This window comes from Phoxinus phoxinus, assembly GCF_949152265.1.
Source record: "Phoxinus phoxinus genome assembly, chromosome: 3".
Taxonomy (NCBI): Eukaryota; Metazoa; Chordata; class Actinopteri; order Cypriniformes; family Leuciscidae; genus Phoxinus; species Phoxinus phoxinus.
The window spans coordinates 20,902,494-20,924,939 of NC_136878.1; the positions used below are offsets into that span (position 1 = coordinate 20,902,494).

Genomic DNA, 22,446 nt, shown 5'->3' on the forward strand with positions numbered 1-22,446 from the left:
GGTAGGCTACTAACCCTGAACCTACCCTAAGCCTTAACTTAAGCCTTACTCTACTCAGCACTTTTGTGGGTAAGTAGCCTACACTGTAAGTACATTGAAAGTTCACGTACAGTAAAGTACAACCGAGAGTGTAAGAGAAACGTTTGACAGCTTGTGTTTAAATATTGACACAAGTGCTCCCTCTGCTGCATCACAGAGGCATACTGTGGCCATTATGGGGTTTAAGATAGAATACTAGGAGGATAGATCTGGGATAGATATCTCGGGTTTCTCATAATATTTTTAATCGTCAAGTGGTCACAAAATATCAGATACTGAGATGTTGTGTTTCCCATTATTGCAACACATATTGGCATGACTGATACAATCCTGAACATAAAAAGAGGCAATTTTAAAAATGGCATAATAACAAGGGGACATACAAAACACTATGAATATAAATAATGTATTTTTGTATTTATTTTAATTTTTATCCTTAGGCGGTAATGGCTAGAATGGAATTTTCGCTTCGCGAATAGAACGAACAATTGCAATATGTTGCTGCCATGTGCCTCCACGGCTTCCGTCAGTTGCGTTGCGTTGCGTTGTCAACAGGACCAAAACACCAGCAGCGACAGCACACGGGAGCTTTACTTCTGGTCAGTTCGTTTGCCATCAGCTGACACCTCACCTGCTGTCCGGCAGCATTAAACCCTGCCACATCTTAACAGCGGGTAAACGGAATGCACGCGATGTTTTTATTTGGATATACGGCGACTGTTTAAAAGCGCGAGAGCAGTCGGTGCTCATCGGCACTTTAAAACTGAACGAAACTGACAGGGGGAATGCGGTGATGCGCCCAGCTATGCCCTGCACTCGTCTTCCCCATGTATATCCCCCGATATGTGCTGTTAGTTGAGTATCGTATATATATAATGGGATGAATTAAGTACAATTGCGTTTATATGCAACGTTTAGTGCTATTCCAGGCGGTCAAGAGCCTCTTTTTCCCAGTTAAAGGAAACTGGGCAGCTCTTGTGCCTGGAGCCACTCCTGTCCCGTTAGATCGCCATCAAAACATTCAGCACACTGTAGTGATGTGCTATCTGTCAGAGCTAATAAGGTCTTTATTATGTTCAGACTGTAATAATGGAGGCCGTGTGTATTTACGCTAGTTTATCAGGCTCCATAGTTGTCTGTTTTATAGACTGGTTTTCTGTTTTTGTGCTTTAGTTTGGGCAGCACCAGCTGGTCCATGTTAGCAGCTTATGCTAGTAGATTATCCTGACATTTTCACCAACCTAAATGAGATAACAAACCATCCGACCATTAACGAACACTATGAGCGATCACTATGAGAGAGTGAAGATTGAGCTCCAGCAGATGAAAGCGGTGGAGAGCGAGGCCGCGGTCGACGAAGAGCAGCTGTCCCCGGCCTCAGTGTCTTCAGTCCCCGCTGACGCTTCCTTCGCGGCTCGGAGAGACCTCTCCAGAAGTAGCATCAATGGGAGAAGTCGGAGTAAAAGTAGGAGCAAAGCTGACGGTCATGAGAGACAGGTGAACGGCAAACTAATGTCAGACCTGACGCCACTGAAGCCAGACTATTCACAGGAGAAAGGACAGAGCCGTGCGAGCAACGAGCAAAATATTAAAGGTACGTTAAAGCTTTTAAAGGGCAAAACGCCGGCAAACGGTCACGTTGAGTCATGCCAGAGACAGACGGAAGGGAAATGTGAGCACCATGGCAAAGAGGACGGGAGCAAGGTGGCCAAAAAGAGGAGAGCTGTGACGGTGGACACTTCCAAAGCGAAGACGTCGCTCGAAGCGCTAAAAATGAGCATCAGACAGCTGAAGTGGAAAGAGGTGAGAGCACCCCTATGTTCTGACACCTGACAAACTTTGACTTATTTACTTTTCATCCCGATTTTATAGTATGCCAACCGTTGATAAGGGAATTCTTGGATTTGGGTTTTAAAAAAGTAATTATTTATTCCATTCATTTTAAAGTAGCCTGGCTTGACTTAGCTGATTTTAAACGGGACATATCATGAAAATCTGACTTTTTCTGTGTTTAAGTGCAAAATCGAGTACCCGGTGCATCTAGTAGCCTTGGCCTACCAACACAGAACATGTGAAAAGTTACAACCTTTGTAGAAAAGGTTTTGGTAAATTGGAAAAGTAACTTTGTTTTGGTAAGCCTTTCTCTGCAAGCATGTAAAAAAAATAGGCAGATCAGATTTTGCTCCCCTTCTGACATAGGAAGGGGATCTTATTATAATATTACCACCCCTTACATTTCCACCCACAGCACCGCCAATGATCTGGGCTGTATTTTGAGCTGAAATGTCACAGACACATTCTGGGGACACCATAGATTTATATTAGCCTACATCGTGTGAAAGGGGCATAATATGTCACCTTTTTAAACTATCAATCGATACAGAGCTGTTCATTTTGTAGTCATAAAACCCGGAAACAATTAGTACTTTTGAACCAGTTGTTGGTTCCCTGAGGAATTTCCTTCCTGGGGTTTTAAACATCAGTTTTTAATTTGTCAGTAAAATAAGGTCTGTCTTTAACATTATTTAAAGAGACTTTCACGTTTTGTTCTAGAACATACACTAGCCTATACAACAAGTTTATGAATAAGGATTAGAACCACAAGGATGCAAGTTAGTCTTTTTAAAGATCATTATTAATAATAATAATAATAACAATAATAAAAACCTCACCCAATTAAAAAAAATCCTTAAAGTTTTAGGTCTGACTGTTATGCTGAACAATTTTTTTTAAATATGATTGTCAGAACAAAACGTCTGGTTAAGAAATGTGTTCTGTCTTAAAGTTGTATTTTGCAGACTTGGTTAAAAGATATGGAAATGTTATAAATTCCACTACATTACTATAACTAATGTATATTTTTTTAGTTATGTTTTTGAGTCTAAAATATTTTATTGTCTTGGTATTTCTTTCAAAACTAATTTGAACTCTAATTCTAATTTGAGTACTACTGAATGCATCAGTCAAAGGTCAAATCAATTCACACATTTATTTGATTGATTCCTTAGCAAATCAGTCTAGCTATATAGCCTATATTGGTAAAATAGTGTAAGAACCAGTGGATGCAACACTACCTGTACAGAAGCTTAACTGCTGCGATATAAAACTAGTATCAGTTTTAATCCTACAGTTATCCCTGATGTCACCATAAGCTAACCCCTCAAGACCCTTAATAGACTTACTGCAGGAAGTATAGTAGATCTTTCATTTGCCCTTCTTTTATTCAAATAATGACCTACAAGGCTGAAATACACTACACAACTTTTGCATATATTGTGTATGGGCACAGACTAATAATAGTTGGTAAAATGTTTAATATTTTTTTGAGCCAATTTTAAAACGCATATTGCTTAATTTGCTCTAGCAATGTTTGGGACATTGTCTACAATGTCTACAAATTGGCACATGTTTCTGTATAATTTTGTTGTGTTTGGAACAACTTATAAGACTAGTAGTGTATGATCTTAATGTATGATGCCAGTTTTTCTCTGTAACCGTTTTCAAAGTCTGCAATTGTATGATGCCTAGTGTTTGGAGCCTGTTTAGTTGTGTAGTGTATTCCAGTCTTTATTTGGCACTGAAAGATCTCACTGTTCCAAATATTTCAAAGGTAAACAATTATGCCTGGAATTGCTTTACTTTTTAATGTAGGCTATCTGTTATTCTGTGTTGCATAATAGTATTACAAATATACTAGATGAATCCTTTGGACGTATCTGCACTTAGATTCCCACAATGTAAACAAACACTTACTCAGGCCTGTAGGCTTAATATTTCAACAGACAATATCAGTCTTTAACCTTGTCCTTCCACACTATTTGACGAACACCCGTATATGGTTACACTTGACCGTTTGTGTGAAGTCACTCTGCATTAAAAATAGAAATGCTCATAAATACATTGACATGCTATACCATGCATGAAGTTCTATGTGGTGCATAACACCTGGCAGGCTGGAGGTAGTGAACGGTCCTGCTGAATGAATGTCTACACCCCCTTCTACTCAACTCCACTGAAATATTATGAGCCTTTGTAATTCAAAGCTGCCTTGTTAAAGGTCGGTTTCAAGTTTAAGCGTATCCATTATACCTTTTATCCTGTCTGCTACAACAAAGGCTGATTCAAGAGCTGGAGGAGTTCCCACCTGCAGTTTGGAAGACTATCATTTCTTGAAGTTATTTAGAAACATATAGATCCATCCAAAGATCAATTGTGGCAGTGAGAGACAATGTATGATATAAACTGTAAGTGGTTGAGTAACCATAAACCAAACCCTAATCGTAACTCTATAGTAAGTACATGTAGTTAATTAATATTACTCAGTCAGTACTTATTTGAGTGAGTACAATGTAACCAAGTCACCTTAAGGTAAAGTGTAACTGAAATACTCGTGTGCGTTATGTCTCTGATAGACAGCACATTTAAGCCACTCAGGCCGGCATTTTCACCCTCTTCTCGAAAAGCGATGACTTGTTCAAAACATCTAGTCGGTAGTTTGGGTTTTCCAGGAAAAATGCAGATCCTGTTGTAAATAATAGTGAAACATCCCTTTTTAAAACTGGTTCCATTATTAAGCAGATTTTGACATATTAACTGGTAGTTTTGTAAATATCATAAAGGGTGACACTTTATTTCGATAGCACACTTTTAGACAATCTACCAACTAAGCATCTTTGCGACCATGTCAACTAACTCTAATAAATTTGCAACTACATGTCAACCAACTGTCATTAGTATACTGAGGGTATAGGGTTAGGGTTAGTAGAATAAGTTGACAACTTCTTGAAAGTTACTTACAGTTGAATGCATGCATATGTATTATATGTCTTCAGTGTCACATGATCCTTCAGTAATCATTCTAATACGCTGATTTGATGCTCAAGAAACATTTATTATCATCAATTTATAATAACAGGTCACAGGTGTGCAAACTCCCTTTAAAACTCCCTTAGTGAGGAATGAGGAAAGTGCTTTTCGAAAGGACAGTTCTGACTCATGAGATGCATTGATGATACAGTAGGTTGAATTTAAATATTTAATTTATTCTAAATATTCTATTTAAATATTCTACAAGTTTGGAAGATTTTGCCACACAGGTTTTATTCTCATTGTTTCGTGACAGTTTCATGTGTCTTTTACCAGCCAAACAATTCCAAGTAACTTAATTTCGTTGAGGCTGAAGGTGATTGGATTGAAAAGGCATGTCCCCATTTCCTGACCTGCTCCACTGCAACTCTCACAGAGCGTTAGAGTCTTTGCTAACCCTACTGGGAGCAATACATCATGATGCATCAAACAAAGCTAACATGCTATTGCTAATATTTTGACTCAAGTTTTATGCAGAATGACAGAATGTTTTTATTTTTGGGTGAAATTCTGAAATCAGTCTGAATAAAGATAATTAAGACCTAGGCTAGCCATTAGTGCAGTCAGTACACTAACAATAAGTGCTGGTGGTCACTAAATCTGACAGATGTGTATATCAATATTTATCCAAAGAAGGCAGATCTAGTTAAACTGCCCAGTTCAGTTTTACCCTGCCTCAATATTTATTAAAACACAATGCAAGAAGTAAAAAAGAATGTGTTTCAAGGAAAAAGAAATGGAGACCATTTTCACTTATGCCAGTTTCATGCAGTGATCTATCAAAGTCACACATGTGGGCATTAGTACTGCACACAACTGCTGTACTTCAGATTAAAGCAACTGGAGTGAGTAAAGGTCACTTGTCAATTGTTGTGGGCCTGTAATGTCTGTGTTTTTGAACACACACACACGCACACGCACGCACGCACGCACGCACGTTGGAAAGAGACAGCGCCTGAGCATGGTCCGGACCGCATGTGATCAGCCGTGCTCACCTAAATGTACTTCTCTTTGTGAGTGTTTCAAGCTCTGTCTGGCTGCCTGTTTTGATCCTGTCAGTGTCTCAATGATTAAGACAGTCAGGTTTGATTGTGGATACTTGCAATGCTGTCGTTGTTTCGAGAGGGTCGATCCTCACATAAAAATATTGATACCGAATGACGAATGTTAATCTAATAATGAACTGATCTCTATTTAAATGAGAGCTGATATTGATATTGTATATTGAGATACACTTATTACAACACACTATATTAAAGGCACAGCTAAATGTGATGTTTATGTGAAGATAAAACTTTTATTTTAAAATAATGTTTGGCCAGTTAAAAAAACTGTTTGGCTATAATTACTCATTTCATCCCAAGAAAAATCCCTTTTAATAGAGACCTCAGTAGCAGCATTCAGTGATACGGCCTTCATAGGAAAAATATGCTTTTAAAAATATTTATGTTGTTTTTATATTGTAAAGAGATTAATTTAAAAGATTCAGTGTGAAAATATGTATTACAATATGAAATGTATTACACATTTTAATGTTGGGTGTTATTAATCGTGATTTATTACAGAAAAATGCATAGTGGCAGCCCTAGTGGGGACATTTTCACAACTGTAAACCTATGGGAACTCCTAATCTGATCACAGATTTCAGTTTTCCTCTGTGCACCAGGTGACCAATATAGGAACACCCCCTCACACTCCATTAGCCTGTTAAACAGTGACATAATCCTCCCAGAATAAAGCTCAAGACACGTAACCTAGCCTATAACTAAGCACACTACCTGCATCCTGATCAGTGCCCTTGATGACCTGCATCTCGCTCCTCACACACTGTAGCCTAGACACATATACAGGGTCTCAGAAACGTGATCAGTGTAAAGGCCCGTTCACACCAAGGACGATAACTATAAAGATATAGTTCTAAAAATCTATAATAAGTTCTAATAAGTTATCTTCATAGTTATCGTTCTTGGTGTGAACGGGCCTTAATGGACTAAAATCTGAACCAGTGTCTGTATGAACACATGAGCTGCAATGCATTTTCACCTTAGCTGTAAATTAATGATGGCACATATCTAAACAATGCCTCTGTAACTGACACTGTTGCTATTGTAGAAGTATAACTGTTCCTAGGGCTGTAAACGATTAATTGAATCCAAAATAAAAGTTTGTGTTTACTTAATATATGTGTGTATTGTGTATAATTATTTTGTATATATATAAATACACACACATGCATGTATATATTTGAGAAATAATTGCATTTATATACTGTATATATATTTTTATATGATTTATATTATATATAAATAGAACTATTTTATATATAAATAAAAAAAAAATTCTTAAATATATAGCCTACATGCATGTGTGTGTATTTATATAAATACAAAATAATTATACACAATACACGCACATATATTTTGTATTCGATTAATCGCGATTAATCATTTACAATTCATGTAGAGTGTAGCAGCCCTCAGACATAATGTGTACACTGTAGGTAGGATAGAGTTGTTTACTAAAATAATTTTGGAAAAAAGACTCCTGCAGAAGTGAGCTGTTGTTATGTTGGTACAGTTAGTCGTAAACGTATTGTTTTTTGTATCCTTGTCAAAAGTAGGGTATGACATGTTTATTGTGTTGTGATGGATAGTTCTCCTGTACTTTGCCTCAATTCTCTTCTTTCTTTTGATCCTGCAGTTTCCGATAGGTAGGCGGGCAGCCTGTGATATCTACTGGCACGGTGTCTCGTTTCATGACAATGAGAACATCGTCTCTGGGCAAGTCAACAAATTCCCAGGTAAACTAAACACTAAAAGTTGGTCTTTAGAGATCTTGTCAAAGTCGAAACATCATCTCTTGTAAGTCTGAAAGATTAATGGTCTTGTGTCGATAAATGAAAATCGGCCAGCTCGAGGGGCAGCACCAAGCATGCATTTGAAAATCTTACTGCACGCAGTTGGCTAACACTACGGCCAATCACAATAATACACGGAGTGACGTATCACTAAGCCCCATACGCTCAGCTACCAGCGGAGTAGTAGTGGGAAGTTCGGATCATTTTACTGACTCGGATCTTTGAATCTCGTTCAGCAAAATGAACGAATCTTTTTTCAAGTAATTTAGTTCATTTCAGCATAATATAATTAAAATGTCATGTTAAATAGCCCAACACATCTAGTACTTAGGAAAATGTTGATTACATTTGAAAAGTTGGGTCCAACTTAAGTTCAGGCTATTGCAGTCTGTTAATTCACCTCACCTCCTGATCCACGGCGTTCTTTCTTTTGCAACTTCAAATTTATCACTTCTACTCTGTTCCCCGCCTCTCGTGTCTGTCTTTGGGTTCGAACTTGAGCGGAGCTAACGTTAACTGGTAGATTATACTTTTGCCGTATCCCGTCGGCAGAACAGCAAAAACTTCCTTCTTGCAAAGGAACGATTCGAGCACTGTCTTTCTGTTCCTCTTTTAGAGAAAAAGGCAAGTCTAAATTGTTGCGCCCAAAGCCGTTTCAAACAACTGGAGTTCATCCATAGCCATCTTGCAATGTTTACTAATGACTAATGTCATCTCGCCTCTGGCCCGCCTATATCAGATAACCCAATGTGATTGGTTCAGCTCAGATAGAGGGGAATATTTATTGAGCATTATTACTCGACACCAGAGCTACTCGCTGAGCAACTTCAAATTGTGCTCTCGCGAGAACTCTGGATTTCCAGCGTAAGCCAGTGACAGCATTTTTGAGAATTTTTACAAAACTTTTATAGCCCTCAGAATACTTTGTTGTATGAATATATGAACATGCAATATATTAAAAGAAAGAACCGAGCCTCTGCTTATAAAAAACAAAACTATTTAGATATTTTAGGTTCATGCATTCTTTTTGTATATACAATACTTGAATGGGGGTAAGTTTCATACAATGTGAAATGTATGAAAAATATTCATACACCCCCCCCCCCCCCCCCCTACCTTAATAACTTATAGCGCCCTCTACCTTATAATAGTGAAAACACGGAAATCCGGAAAATTTCGTCAATGGTGGGGAAACGGTGTTTTATAAATGAATGTAAGTTCCGTCAATAGTGGGGAAGGAGTTAATGAGAACACTACTATTAGCAATTGGGACTGTTTCAGTCATTTTTTTCTTATTCCCATTCTGATAATATCTGAAAATTATAAGAATTTAAATGATGGGATTGGCTATTAAAGGTCATTCAATCGTAATTTTAAAACCAGAATGGTATTTGCTTTCAAAATAGTTAATCCGGTATTACCGGTAGCTGTATGGCAGGTGGTGCTATGCTGTAATTTTTGCTGCACAATTATCTATTTTAACTAAAAATTAAACTGAAAAATAAACTGAACTGACTGAAAAATAAAAGGAAATAAAAACATTTAAATAAAATTTAAACACAAGGATTAGTTCTGCCAAAAATAAAGGAAACATGCAGTGTGGTGTTCAAATCAGCAACAGTGCACATTATATTTTTCTGCATGACTAATTAAATTTTTCACTCATTCAGATATGGGATATTTTCATTAGTTATTACAAGCAGGTTTCATATTGTTCCTTACCATGGCAACTGCTCATGTGCTTGCTTTAAACGCGCTTCTCGTCTATGGAAAGTATTACCATATTATACCGTGACATAATAATTCAACAGTGAATCTAAATAATAGCTTTGGTCATTTAACCTGGCAAGCAGGAGATTTTCAACATTAAACAATCCCTTTAAAGCATTAAGGATGAGGGTGTTGTGATTGAAAAAATGATTGAAAAACAGTTTCAATGTCATGAACTGATATAACAAAGTATATATATAAAAAATAAAAATAAAAAAACCCCATTGGATCACAAAGTTGAGTAATCTGACCTGTGTGTGTGGTTGAAGACGTCCCACTGATTTGGGCATGGAGTGATATTTCAGTAAGGTCGACACAAGCAACAGACAGATCTGTCCTGTGGTTCTGATTCCTGTGGAAATAAATATGCCGTTTCTTGTTTCAAAGATCAGTGTTCATCTGCTTTCTATATTATATTTATAATATAGGAAATATTAAACTATATTTACTAAAACTGAAACTTAGTATATAAATAAACAAAAAATCTGAAATATATTAAAAACAAAACAGAAATGTGGTGTTCATTATTAATTCATTTATCAGACACATTTACTTTGAAATAAAGTTAGTACCGGTAAGTCATTTTGTGCTTAGTTTTAGAGGCAGGTTCTCAATCATATGAGTATTGATCTCTGGACTGTTCTAGTTTTCAGCAGTGGAGTCATAAAGGAGTCTCAAGGGCTGCTGACTCATGGGTTGGATGTAATATGGCTGTTTTCATAGCTGTATTGACAGTTGCTTTCACACAGACAGCATGTCAAGCTGTGTGCCAGTGTGTGTGCTATAAAGCCATTGAAATCGAATGAACAAGTGATTTAATGAAACTGCTGGGAAATAGGGAAATCTTTTTGAGAGAATGATGTCCCAGTAGGGCCATTGAATAATGGGGAACTGCAGCCGTTCTCTGACCTTTGTGCAGTTTCTCTTGGACTTCACTCTGTTTTCTCATCAACTGTCCTGTTCGGTCAGCAGGAATGATAGAGATGCTGCGGAAGATAAACCTGAGTCGTGCCGTGCGCACCATGCAAGAGCTGTTCCCGGAGGAGTACAACTTCTACCCGCGCTCCTGGATACTGCCCGAGGAATACCAGCTCTTCTCCACACAGGTACAAGCTCAATGAAATGGAGTAACAAACTCATGCAACTTGATTAGGACATGGTATTAGAGTCTATTTGTGAAGTTGTGCGATATATCGTTTAGACGATAATATCCAAATTGTTGTCTGGACGATATGCAAAATTGGGATATATTTCATAATTTGTACAATCCAACCCCCCAAACATGAAAAGAGCTGAAGGAAGTTAAAGAGAAAACAAATAACACACACTATAACCTTCTAAACTATGATATGTAGCGATTTTAATACTGTATGGGGTTTGTTTGAATGTATTTTATGTTTTTTTTCATACAAAATCACGATCGTTCCTCAATTGCACGAGAGTAATTGCTGCTACTAATTTGCAATACAACTACGGAGTTCTTACCTGTGTGTTATGACGCTTCTTAGGTTGAAGCAACAATCCAAAAACGTTAAGAGTAAAGCCGATGAACGATTAATGAAATAGCTGATAGAAAAGGCAACATATGCGTTGTTTGCGGAAAACTGAAGTCTGAAGTTAAAACGTTTTTCTTAAATGTCTGTGGCGTCCTCAAGTGGCGAGTTTCGTGATTGCATCATTAGAAAATTGCGTTGCATAATGATGAGTCCAAAAGATGGAATACATTTTCCCAAGAGATCCACCGTAATAGCCTCCGAACAGGGCTTCTTTTAACTTTTAGTAAATGGGTAGTCACGTTGTTGTTAGTCTACTAATAGAAGTACTGTTTGCAAATAGGGGTGTACACGTATTCGTATTGAACCGTTCGGTACGAGGCTTTCGGTTCGGTACGCATACAAACCGAACGATTCGTTGGACCATTTTTTCCTGCCGACCAAAATCCGAGCTGGCGCGACCACCATAACGTTGCACAACATCAATGGCAAACCTCTGGGCAAACGTAATAAAAGCGGACTTGTGCTTCACGGACACTTTATCAGTTCGGACCATCAATGTCAGTGCAGCGCGAGCCGGATCGTGATGAAGCGACACTGTTATACACAGCGCTAAGAGATCCAGAGAAAACATTTTAATTCGCCACTGAAGTAATAACATCACTGCGAGATCTAGTGAGAAGCATTCACATTTCTCTGTTATTAACGGATCAAACGTTGAAACCAGGAGAAACATTTAGCCATGAATGAACTAGTTATAGGCTTTAAGTTCACAGGTCAGCAACATTCACCATGGATTTAATATAGTAACACTAACTGTAACCATGGAAGTTTGGGAGAAATAGTAAAATGCCTTCAGGTAGGTCTAACGTTACATCACACATCTTTTACAGCACTTCAAAACTCAAATATTATCATATTTAAATGTTATTTTTAATGTGATGATGACCAAAACATTATTTGTTCATCCTTCAAAGATGACCCCCATTTATAAAACTAAAAGTTCCAAGAAAGTTCCAAAAAAAGTTCCCAAAAAATATTATTTTAATAAATAGGAAATTTATCTGGCATTTCTTTATTTTTGCTGTATCGAAAACGTACATCACTGTATCGAATCGAAACAAACCGTGAATTTTGTGAACCGCCTATTTGCAAAGCACAAAGTTAATTTATTACGTACATATATTGTACTGAAAAAGCACTGTTCTTGTTTTACAATAAATATTTAGTACAGTAACTGGGTTCATGTTTAAATCAATAATGTCTCATATCTTTATGTACTAGTAATTCTATACAATGATAGGTCAAATGCAGCAAGTCAAAAGTCCAACTGGACCTTCTTTGCCTGTTTGCACACATTTCTTTGAAGGATTGCAAAAATATCGTCTGAATATCGATATCAAGATATTGGAAAAAAATATTGAGATATTAATTTTTGTCAATATCTCACACCCCTAATTGTGAAGTCAATAAAGAGGACATTTACAGGAGCCACATCTTCTTCTTGATACCTAGTCAAAGTGTCTTCTATTTGCTGTCGTCCCCTGCAGTGTTTCTCTCAGTGGTGTATCTATAGGTAGATTGCTGTGGTAGTAATTGGTCAGGACAGAATTACAGTAAAACCAGGTTAAGCAGTTTAGTGGCCACTGGCTAGCAACAACTAATTGTGAATGACAAGTTTGTTACAGGATCTTATAGTTACAGGATTTGCATCTTCAATCCCCTTCTGCATGTCACGGTTAGCTGTGTGCTTTATTTGTTCAGATGGGCTGCTTAAAGGGGATTTTCTCTTACACTGTCCGGTTAAATCAATTTAGTTTAAATCAAGTGTACATGCATATTTAGTTTTGAGCTTGCGTGAGGCAAGACTTTAGAAATGAGAAAAGCTGCAGAGGGCAGCAAAGATCTGCGGGAGGTTCTTCATAAAGGGAGAACAAAGTATTTGCTGATGCATGCTGTCTGAAGAAAACCATTGCATTAGTTGGAAATATGAGGTTTAGTTTACTAACCATAATGCTATTAGTGGACAGTCACGAGCGCTCACTGCGCTCAAAGATTTTTTTAGCAGAACAGTTGGATCAATATTGTTTTACTTTGTTTATAATCTTGACATGTTGTTATCATTCAGAGCACTTTAACTGGAGACTGCTAAATACTGTTCATGTTAACCATTTCAGAACCTCAAACTAGGAAGACGATGATTTTGCGTTAACTTTTATTTATAGTTTTCTTGAAATAACTTGCATGAAATCTGTATAGCTATTCAAAATGGTTAAAAATACAATTATTAATAATGTTGAATTAAATGATCACTTTTGGCTGATTATAATTAAGGACATCATTTTGAGTAGAAATAAGGGTTAATTCTTTGCAGGGATGGCAAAAGGCTTCTTCGATTTTTGCAAGCATATTTGAAAAATAAATGACTGTGCATCTTCTACTTTTGTCCTCTTTTTTTTATTTTTTTATTTTAAGATTCGTCTCCTGAAGGATAACGATTCAACCCTCAAACCCACTTTCATCGTCAAACCGGACAGCGGATCCCAGGGCGACGGCATCTACCTCATCCGTGACCCTGCTGACCTTCGGGCTATCTCAGGTTCTCAGATCAAACAAGCCGTTGTTCAAGAATATATCCAGAAACCCCTGCTCATCGATAAGTTGAAGTTTGATATCCGCCTCTATGTTCTGGTCCGCTCGTTGGAGCCTTTAGAGATCTACATTGCTAAAGAGGGTCTGTCCAGGTTCTGCACAGAACCCTACCAAGAACCAAGCCAGAAGAACCTCAGTCATGTTTTTATGCACCTTACCAACTATTCCCTTAATGTGCACAGCGGGAACTTTGTCCACTCCGACAGCTGCAGCACGGGCAGTAAACGCACCTTCTCTAGCGTTCTCTATCGCATAGCATCTAAAGGAGTGGACATCAAGAAGGTCTGGTCAGACATTATTGCTTTGGTTATCAAGACTGTAATTGCACTTGTGCCTGAACTGAAGGTGTATTACCAGGCAGATATACCGCCTGGAAAACCAGGACCGACATGTTTCCAGGTATATTTGCAATTAATTATTTTGTTTGTGATGCGGTTTAGGTTTTGCATTTAGGTGTCCTACATATAGGCCATTCAAATGAGCACACACCCATATGCTGTTAACTATGTTTTTCCTTCAGCAGGCGACCCCTAATCCTCTGCAAATCGCTGGTTTTCGAAGTCATTAAAATCTAAATAACAGAAGATGATGTGTCCCAATTTTAGATCCTGGGCTTTGATATCCTGCTGATGAAGAACTTGAAGCCTGTTTTACTAGAGGTCAATGCCAATCCCAGCATGAGGATTGAACACGAGCAGGAGGTGAGGGTGCAGGTGTTCTTTGAACATGATGTGATTCAAATAAACAGGTACTTTATAAAGAGTACTGTGGCAGAACTGTTGTAAATATTATAGTATATATCATCATGATACATGTACAAAAAAAAACACTACTGTTAAAAAATCTGGGGTTAGTAATTTTTTTTGTTCAAGAAATGAATACTTTTATTTAGCAAGATTTAATTAAACTGATTAGTGACAGAAAATACATTTGTAATGTTTCAAATAAATTCTGTTCTTTTGAATTCTTTCATTCATCAAAGTATCTTGTAAAGAAAAAAAATACCTTTATCATGGTTTTCACAAAAAAAATCAGCACAACTATTTTCAATATTGATAAATAATAAGAAATGTTTCTTGAGCACCAAATCAGCATTTTAGAATGCTTTCTGAAGGATCATGTGACACTGAAGACGAGTAATTACTGCCGAAAATTCAGCTCTGCCAGGAATAAATTACATTTTAAAATGCATTAAAATGTAATTATTATTTAAAAAATGTATTGTAATAGTATTTCACAATAGTACTGTTCTTTCTGTATGTAGCCTTGCTTGGCACAATACTAACCAACTAAAACAGTTTTTGACTAAAACGTAAAATAATCTTACTAACCCACAACAAACATTGACTGCACGTTTGTTTACAGACTGAGGATGTAAACATGAGTTTGTTAGTATGCTGATTATTGACGCCATACTGTATGTTACAGGTGTCACCTGGTGTGTATGAATATGTACCGAGTCCAGTAGACGAGGAGGTGAAAGTGGGTGTGATCCGAGACACGCTGCGGCTCATGGACCCCGCTCAGAGGAAACAACACGCAACGTGAGTCATAGGCTTTTAAGAGTTTTGGGTCAGTTGATGGTGCAGTGTGTATTTGTGTGCGCATGCCTTCCAGTGCATGTTGTCATCTTCGTGGAGCTGAAATAAGGGCTTTTTGAGCTGCAGTCATAAGCCTTTCAGATGGGAAAATGAAATTCAGGAAATCCTCTGATGGAATTTCACACATGTGTGGCCACTCTTCCTCTCTCTCTCGGTCATGGAAATGCGGACGGCCTCGTGCCCCATGAGCGGGACTGTGTCTCATGCATTCGTCCTTTTATTGTAGCTCATTGTACACGGCCACACTTCTACACTTTAGTGTCTGGGCCTGGGGGGAAATAAAAGGCAGGCTGCCATTGTTTCCGAGGAAAGTGTGGAGTCAGCTCAGAGTTTAATTGAGACGTGCATGTGTGCTCAGAGTGGAAAAGACTCCGTGTGCACATTTCTGTTTAATATCTGCTAATTTAGCCTTTAGATGTGCTAGCCTTTATGATCTAGCACAGTTGTCTGGTTTGTGGCTTTTAATCATGCTTTTCTTTCTCTCTGTTTTCAGTTCTTGATTATGAATAAGTCCTTGAATTATTCTTACTCAAAACTGCCGTGTGTGTGTGTGTGTGTGTGTGTGTGTGTGAATATATATAAATTATTTAGTACTGTCCCGAGGAAACTTTTTGACAACATGTTCACATTTTTTCTGGAAGATAAAATAATACAATTTTCACTCATCATGTACTATTGGTTCTTAATTGTTTCCTTCTCAATTAGTCTTCACTCTTCAGTCTCATTCTTCAGAAATCATTCTAATATGCTGATTTGGTGCTCAAGAAACATTTCTTATTATCTTTTTTCAGGATTTTTTGATGAATAGTTTAAAAGTATAGCATTTATTTTAAACAGAAATCTTTTGTAACATAAACTGTCACTCATTCAATTTATTGCGTCCTTGCTGAGTAAAAGTTTTTTTTTTTTACCAAAAAATAAAATCAAAATCTTGACCCCAAATTTTTAACAGTTGTGTACCTTACTTACACCTACAGGCTGTATATTAGTAGCTAAATGATACACGCTTCGATTTAATAATATAACTAACCCAGTGACTGCTGTTGTAAAAATGTTGTTTGAAAGTATACAATGGCTATGATTGTTAATGTCCAGCTTTGGACGATTTAGGGATTCAAGGGTGTGCAAACTTGTTATTTTGTGTGATTTCATTTATTTTGTCTTGTGAAACACTTACATATGTTATGCAGATTCTTCTGGGCAGCAGTAAATGAAGAAAAATTATAGCCTAGTTGTTCTTATATAAAAAAAAGACTTTTTGGAGTATACTAGTGTGTCATAAATACATTTACATAAACAAATAAACAGTCTCCCCTGTAGGAATGTCTCTTATGGTGGAGCAAACAAACTCATATTGGCACAAAAGATTGAATGAATAAAATAAATCAAGGACACTCAGAGAGAAAGTTATTCATGCTCAGTCACAATCTCTTTCATCTTATAACCTCATTCAAGTCAACCTGAAATAACAAACCTTCAGTGACGGTCTGAATCTACATGCCGTGATCACAAACTCTTCCTTTGATGCTTTTTGAAGCTATGCTGTCCTGAGTGCGATTGTCATGGCTAATGCTGACAAGTAGACAGTCACTAAGGCTTTACGAAGCTAGAATGTCTTCACTAGTGTTGTATAGTGACAGTCTATTCCTCGCAGGGCTCTCAGTTATATTTGTGCTGTCGATCACGTGTCTTGTTGGACCAGTTGCGCATTTTCAGAGGCTTCTGTGGGAAATTAGCTCAGATTACCCTGAGGCGATTCGATGTTTATATTCTGAATGTATGAATATGTTAGACATACAGTATCTTATGAGATTATATTAAAAGTCAAGCCATTTTTTTGGCTGTTTATTGAGCCTCCGGCAGTCACAGAGACAGGTGTGATATCTTCCAGGAAACATTCCAGGTTCAGTTTCTTACCAAAAAATAAAGTGCTTCGTTAAAATTATAAACTTCAAAGAATAAAAAAGAATACCATGGTACATGTACAAACACATAGTAACACCTTGGTATTTTTAATACGTTTTTTTTTTTTTTTGGTCAGTGGATTTTACTAATTAAAATTCTCCTTAACATTTTGAAGAACATATTGAAATGATTAGTTGATTGTATTAAGTTTGTGAAGCAGAAAACAAACAGAAGGTTGTATGTGAGAGAGAAGACTCTTCCTGTCTTCAAGTAAACCTATTAAGTGTGTTAGTTAAGTCATGTCAGTGTCATTAGCACTTTTACCCTAAGTCTCGAGCCACAACCTTCAGGTCAGAAGCCATGGAAGTGCATCTACTTAGACTAAAAGTGCAGAGTTACTTACACCAGTGCAGAAATGCGCTCATCTACACACAACAAACTGCTTTTGGTTCCTCGGCCATCTGGGCTCAGTGCACGTACAGTATGAGAGGATTGCAGTTCGCTCCGTTGGTTTTGTGATTGTTAAATAATTGTTTTTCATTATGTTGTCCTGGGGTAAGTGAGAGCGAAAGAGGAGTTTAATGAGAGAAAATTGTAAGGCTTGTGGTTTGTGATGCTATTCACTGAGGATTTCTTTTTTTTTTTTTTTTAGTTCTTTTGGTTTGAAATCATCCATTCTCCTACTTGACAGATTTTCTTTATGCGTTATGCTGTTATCACAGAATCTTGTTTAGCTGTTTCTTACGTGACCTTGACTTTTTTTCCCTCATCTACCGTCTTAAATGGGACAAAATATAAAAAGTGATCGGAAGAGAGAGAGAGTAACTTGGCACAATATATATTTTATTGCATAGGAGGACACAAGTTAAAATGGTTAAAGTTTGCCTGGTTATAAAGTTGTCAGTTTTACATTATAGTTTTCACTATTACAATTTAAAAACAAATTATTTGTAAATTGTACATACATAAAAATCATATAATAAAATATATAAATGTATATAATACAATATGTAAAAATCGTTTTCTTGTAAATAATTAAGGAAGCAGCTATATATATATATATATACCCGCTGCTTCCTCAATTTAGAGATTAAATGTTGCAGGTCTACTCAAAGGATTTTGTGTGTGTGTTGAGTTTAACCTTTGTTTCTGTGCCAACAGGTTAAACACGGGGGACGGTTCGCCAGAAGACGCTATTGCTGTGGAGACAGGAAGTGATGAGAAAGAAAGCTTGATGGATTCTCTTCCAACTTTGTGTTTAAAACAAGTCTTCCCCAAATACACCAAGCAGTTTAATAATTTGCGGGTCGCGGAACGCATTGCTGCCATTTTCATACGCTTCCTTGGTGTCAAAGGAACCATGAGACTGGGGCCGACCGGTTTCCGAACCTTCATCAGGCAAGTCATTAGTTCCTGTAGCTCGACTGTTAGAGGATTGCAGTAGCAAAGCCAAGGTTCAAACCTTCAAAGCAACATCTGTCAAATGAAGACATGCAAATCTAACAACAACCATTACATTGATTGACACGATTCTGCCTCCATAGAGCCTCTTAGTGTTTCCATTGTCAGAATAAGGCAACATTGAAGTGTCACGTACCACATTAATCGAGTGACTCCTTTAGGAACTGCAAGCTGAGTAACAGCAGCTTCTCGATGGCTTCAGTGGACATCCTGTACATCGACATCACGCGCCGCTGGGCTGGAATGCTCCCCGACTCCAGAGAAGCAGGCAAGCAGCCCACCGATCATGATGCAATTTACAGCACATCTTCACTCCCGAGGCTAACACACAATCAAAAAGCTGTTAAACAGCCTTCAATAAAAGACACATTTGCAACCATTCATCATAGCGCATTTCCCCTCACATGCAGTCATAAATGAGATCGTCAGGGGAGATAATTGACAAATAAATTCACTTCTTCGTTCATTTCCCCAGTACATGGCCAATCAACTAATGCCACATAACCAAATTTTCAAGCTCTGCCTCAATCTTTCATATTTTAATTTCTTTAATATTTTTTGACTTTGAAAAGATACTTTGGTAAATGGGAACATTTTGTGTGTGTGTGTGTGCCAAAGCTAATGTGCCCACAAGTCATTTCTGCGTTTAAATGAGCACTGGTAATATTCCTTGTGATGGTGCATTAGGTTAGGTCATGCTAGCATCGTTTTCTTGGAGGAACGTATGAAATGAATAATGCATGCCAGGCCTTGCTTCTCCTAATCAAAAGAGAGAATGAATATATACTTGAGTCTCTGTGCTCCTAAATGGCCAGAGTGGAATGACGTGAGCTGAATTCCGGAACATTTCGGGAGGTTGCACTGAATTTGGTCATTAGCGCCTTGCAGTTGGGAATCAACACACACACTCATAGAAGACAAACTGTGTGGCGAGAGGAAAGTAATAACTGGTGGATAAGGTTGATTTTTATAAATAATAGAAGTAGCTGTTTAAAAGCGGTGGTGGGTCAGACTGTTTATCCCCGAGGAGGAAAGGGAGAGATAGCGCTGCCGTGATCTTCATTAATAGTAATACATTTACTATTGAGGAATGCTGACTGGACACTTGGACAGAATACTTAAAGAAGGAAGGATTTATCGGCCTTTGAGTTCCCCTCTTCACTCCTATCCATCCCAGAGCTCAGTCTGCTTCATTTGACAGGATAATGCTGAGTTCTTTAAGCACTCCTTCATTAGTCTGCTTAATGAAACCCATTTTCTCCTTCTGGGAAACAGCATTGCTTTATTAATTGTCGCCATCCATTCTCAATGTACACATATTTCTGACCAGCACAGCATGCAGCCTCTGTTTTATTTCGAGATGTATTTCACGGCTCCATCATGTCCCCAGCGAGGGCTCATTAACGCTCAGTATATGTAGTCAGACGAGATCCGCATCCATCTTCAGGCTCAAACCCCCTAAGGGTTCCTGAGAACCTGAATATCTGTAATCACAGCAAGTGACTTTCCGTTGAAATGTGCAGAGAGAATTTCACAGCTCTCTTTCTTCATGTTTAAAATGTTCAAAGTTTCTGTTTAGACTAAAGCTGTCTGTATTTTTTCTCCCTCGGCTCTCAGGCTCAGATGTGACCTTGAGAATTCACTGCTGATGATTTGCACTTGCAGATGAAGTTTTTTTTTATTAAGTTTTCATCAGCGTGGAGATACGACTGAAACCACATACACTAAATAATACACAGATGAAGCCCCATTAATTAATAAACAAGCAGAAGGGAAAATCTGCCATATGTACACTACACTTCTGATTAAAGCCTCTTACAACTTGGAAATAATGTCACTAATGGCTTTTCTCAAATCTGTCATTCTCTTGTCAGTATACTGTTTACATGACAAGTTACATGTATTGTCTTGTTTGGTTTGTATAGATTATTTGGTAACACTTTATTTTACAGGGTCATTTTTACATGTTACATGTATGGGCGACGAAGTTCCATAGACTTGCATTGAAGGAGGGACCTCAGCCATATCAAAGTTGGCACGAAATGAAAATTCAATCTTATTTTCTTAATGCATGGTATTGATCTTATTCTTATTGCAAATATTCATCCAAGCATGTTTAACTTTTTTAACTATTTTTAATCAAAATGAGGAACTGTTTCTTCCCACAGGCTTTTTCCCCACTTTTTTGCGCAATATCCTTGTAAATTAATTTAAACCTATTTATTCATATTATTATTCACAGTACTGTAAATATGTTAATTATCTGTAAATGTTTATTCTGACTAAACCTATCTGTCTTTTTGACTTCGACAGTAAACCAACACATGATTGTATATTTTAACTAAGGAAGCGATTTGTTAATTTTGAGCATCTAATAAAAGTAAGCTCTCTCTCTTTCAGGAATGTGTCTTCAGGCATTTATCGAGGCCTTCTTCTACCTGGCAGCACGCAGGTCCAAGGCTGTACCCCTGCGGGAGCAGGTGCTCTTGCTGCTGGAGGTGTGTGAGGGGGCTCTCGAGGGGCAGAGCCACAGTCACAGTGAGAAGCCACGGCCACACCGGTCACAACCAACTCAAGCATCAGCGCCAAACACGTTCAGTTCCCCAGCACTGACACGCCGACATCATCTACGGCAACAGCCGATGAAACTCTCTGCAAAAGCAAACACAGAGAACTGACAATCTCACACATACAAACATTTCTGTGTCTTCTGAGGAATGTCCAGAGGGCAATGCCATGTGCTTCACAATAAACAAGAATAATGAACCCAATATCATAAAATATAGAAGCCAGGATAGATTCACTCTCTGTGCAATAGCTAAAGTTGAATTGTTTATACACAGCTCAGATAAAGATATTTCTTTCACCACACAACACAGAAAAAATGTAACAGAATACATTCATGTGTGTGTTCTGATGCCAGTCCACTAACACTCAGGCACTTGTTTCAGTGCTAAAAGTGCGGACAGCGTGTGTGTGAGCATGTGACTTGTGCCACGTTGCTCCTATATGCTTACCTTCAGGTAATGTGGGTAGTATTTGTGTGAATCAATCACTGCAGGGATAACAAAGCATCCTTGTGAAAATATCCCAGGGATTCAGTGTTTGTTAAAGGGAAGGGATGCTGTCGTAACACCACTTCACTTCAGAAAAGCAGCTAATTATCTCAAATGGCCACCTTTAACTAGGAGAACAACACGGTGGCCTTGCGTTTGGGAATGTTGTTAACACCAGGCATGGCACCAAGTGCACTCAAAGTTTACGAAGTTGTGTTTTATTTATACCCATAGAGATGTATTTATTGTTTTTCACTTAAGTAATTTACTGTAGCTTTACTGAACTGCATGTAGAAATTATGATAGAAGGGAGAAAAGGGGTTTGCTGTGGTTTAATGCAAGTGGACATCTCACAGGATTAGCACATATTTACACAGATCATTTAATATCACATTGCATCTGCAGGCATCTACATATACACTTTAGGCTTGACTGAGATGCACTTTTTATGGTCATGAATAAACATTGCATTTCAAACAATACACTGTATGGTTTCATTATACTAATTCAGTTGGTCTCAGTGTACACACACACACACACATACACACACACCCTTCCCAAAGTGTGAGATTGGTAAGATTTTTTAAATGTGATACATTTTGTCTTCTTGATTAATAGAACATTCAAAACAACAGCATTTATTTGATATATATGTATTACTAACCCAATAGTTGGCTTATATAACGTCATACTTTGGGTTCAGAAAAAACATCAGTAGGAAACAAACCACATTTTATGATTCTGTT

The 22,446-nt window shown here is 37.7% G+C and overlaps 1 protein-coding gene across 1 annotated transcript; it reads left to right on the forward strand.

The window, feature by feature from the left end:
- Positions 1–555: 555 nt before the first annotated feature.
- Positions 556–22,178, forward strand: ttll11 (tubulin tyrosine ligase-like family, member 11). Its single transcript, XM_079606679.1, has 9 exons — positions 556–1,842; positions 7,606–7,705; positions 10,505–10,638; positions 13,501–14,076; positions 14,283–14,378; positions 15,106–15,221; positions 18,345–18,581; positions 18,806–18,912; positions 21,045–22,178. Exons 1-9 carry the CDS (start codon positions 1,321–1,323, stop codon positions 21,320–21,322), a joined length of 2,166 nt encoding a protein of 721 aa, XP_079462805.1. The 5' UTR covers positions 556–1,320; the 3' UTR covers positions 21,323–22,178.
- Positions 22,179–22,446: the final 268 nt, after the last annotated feature.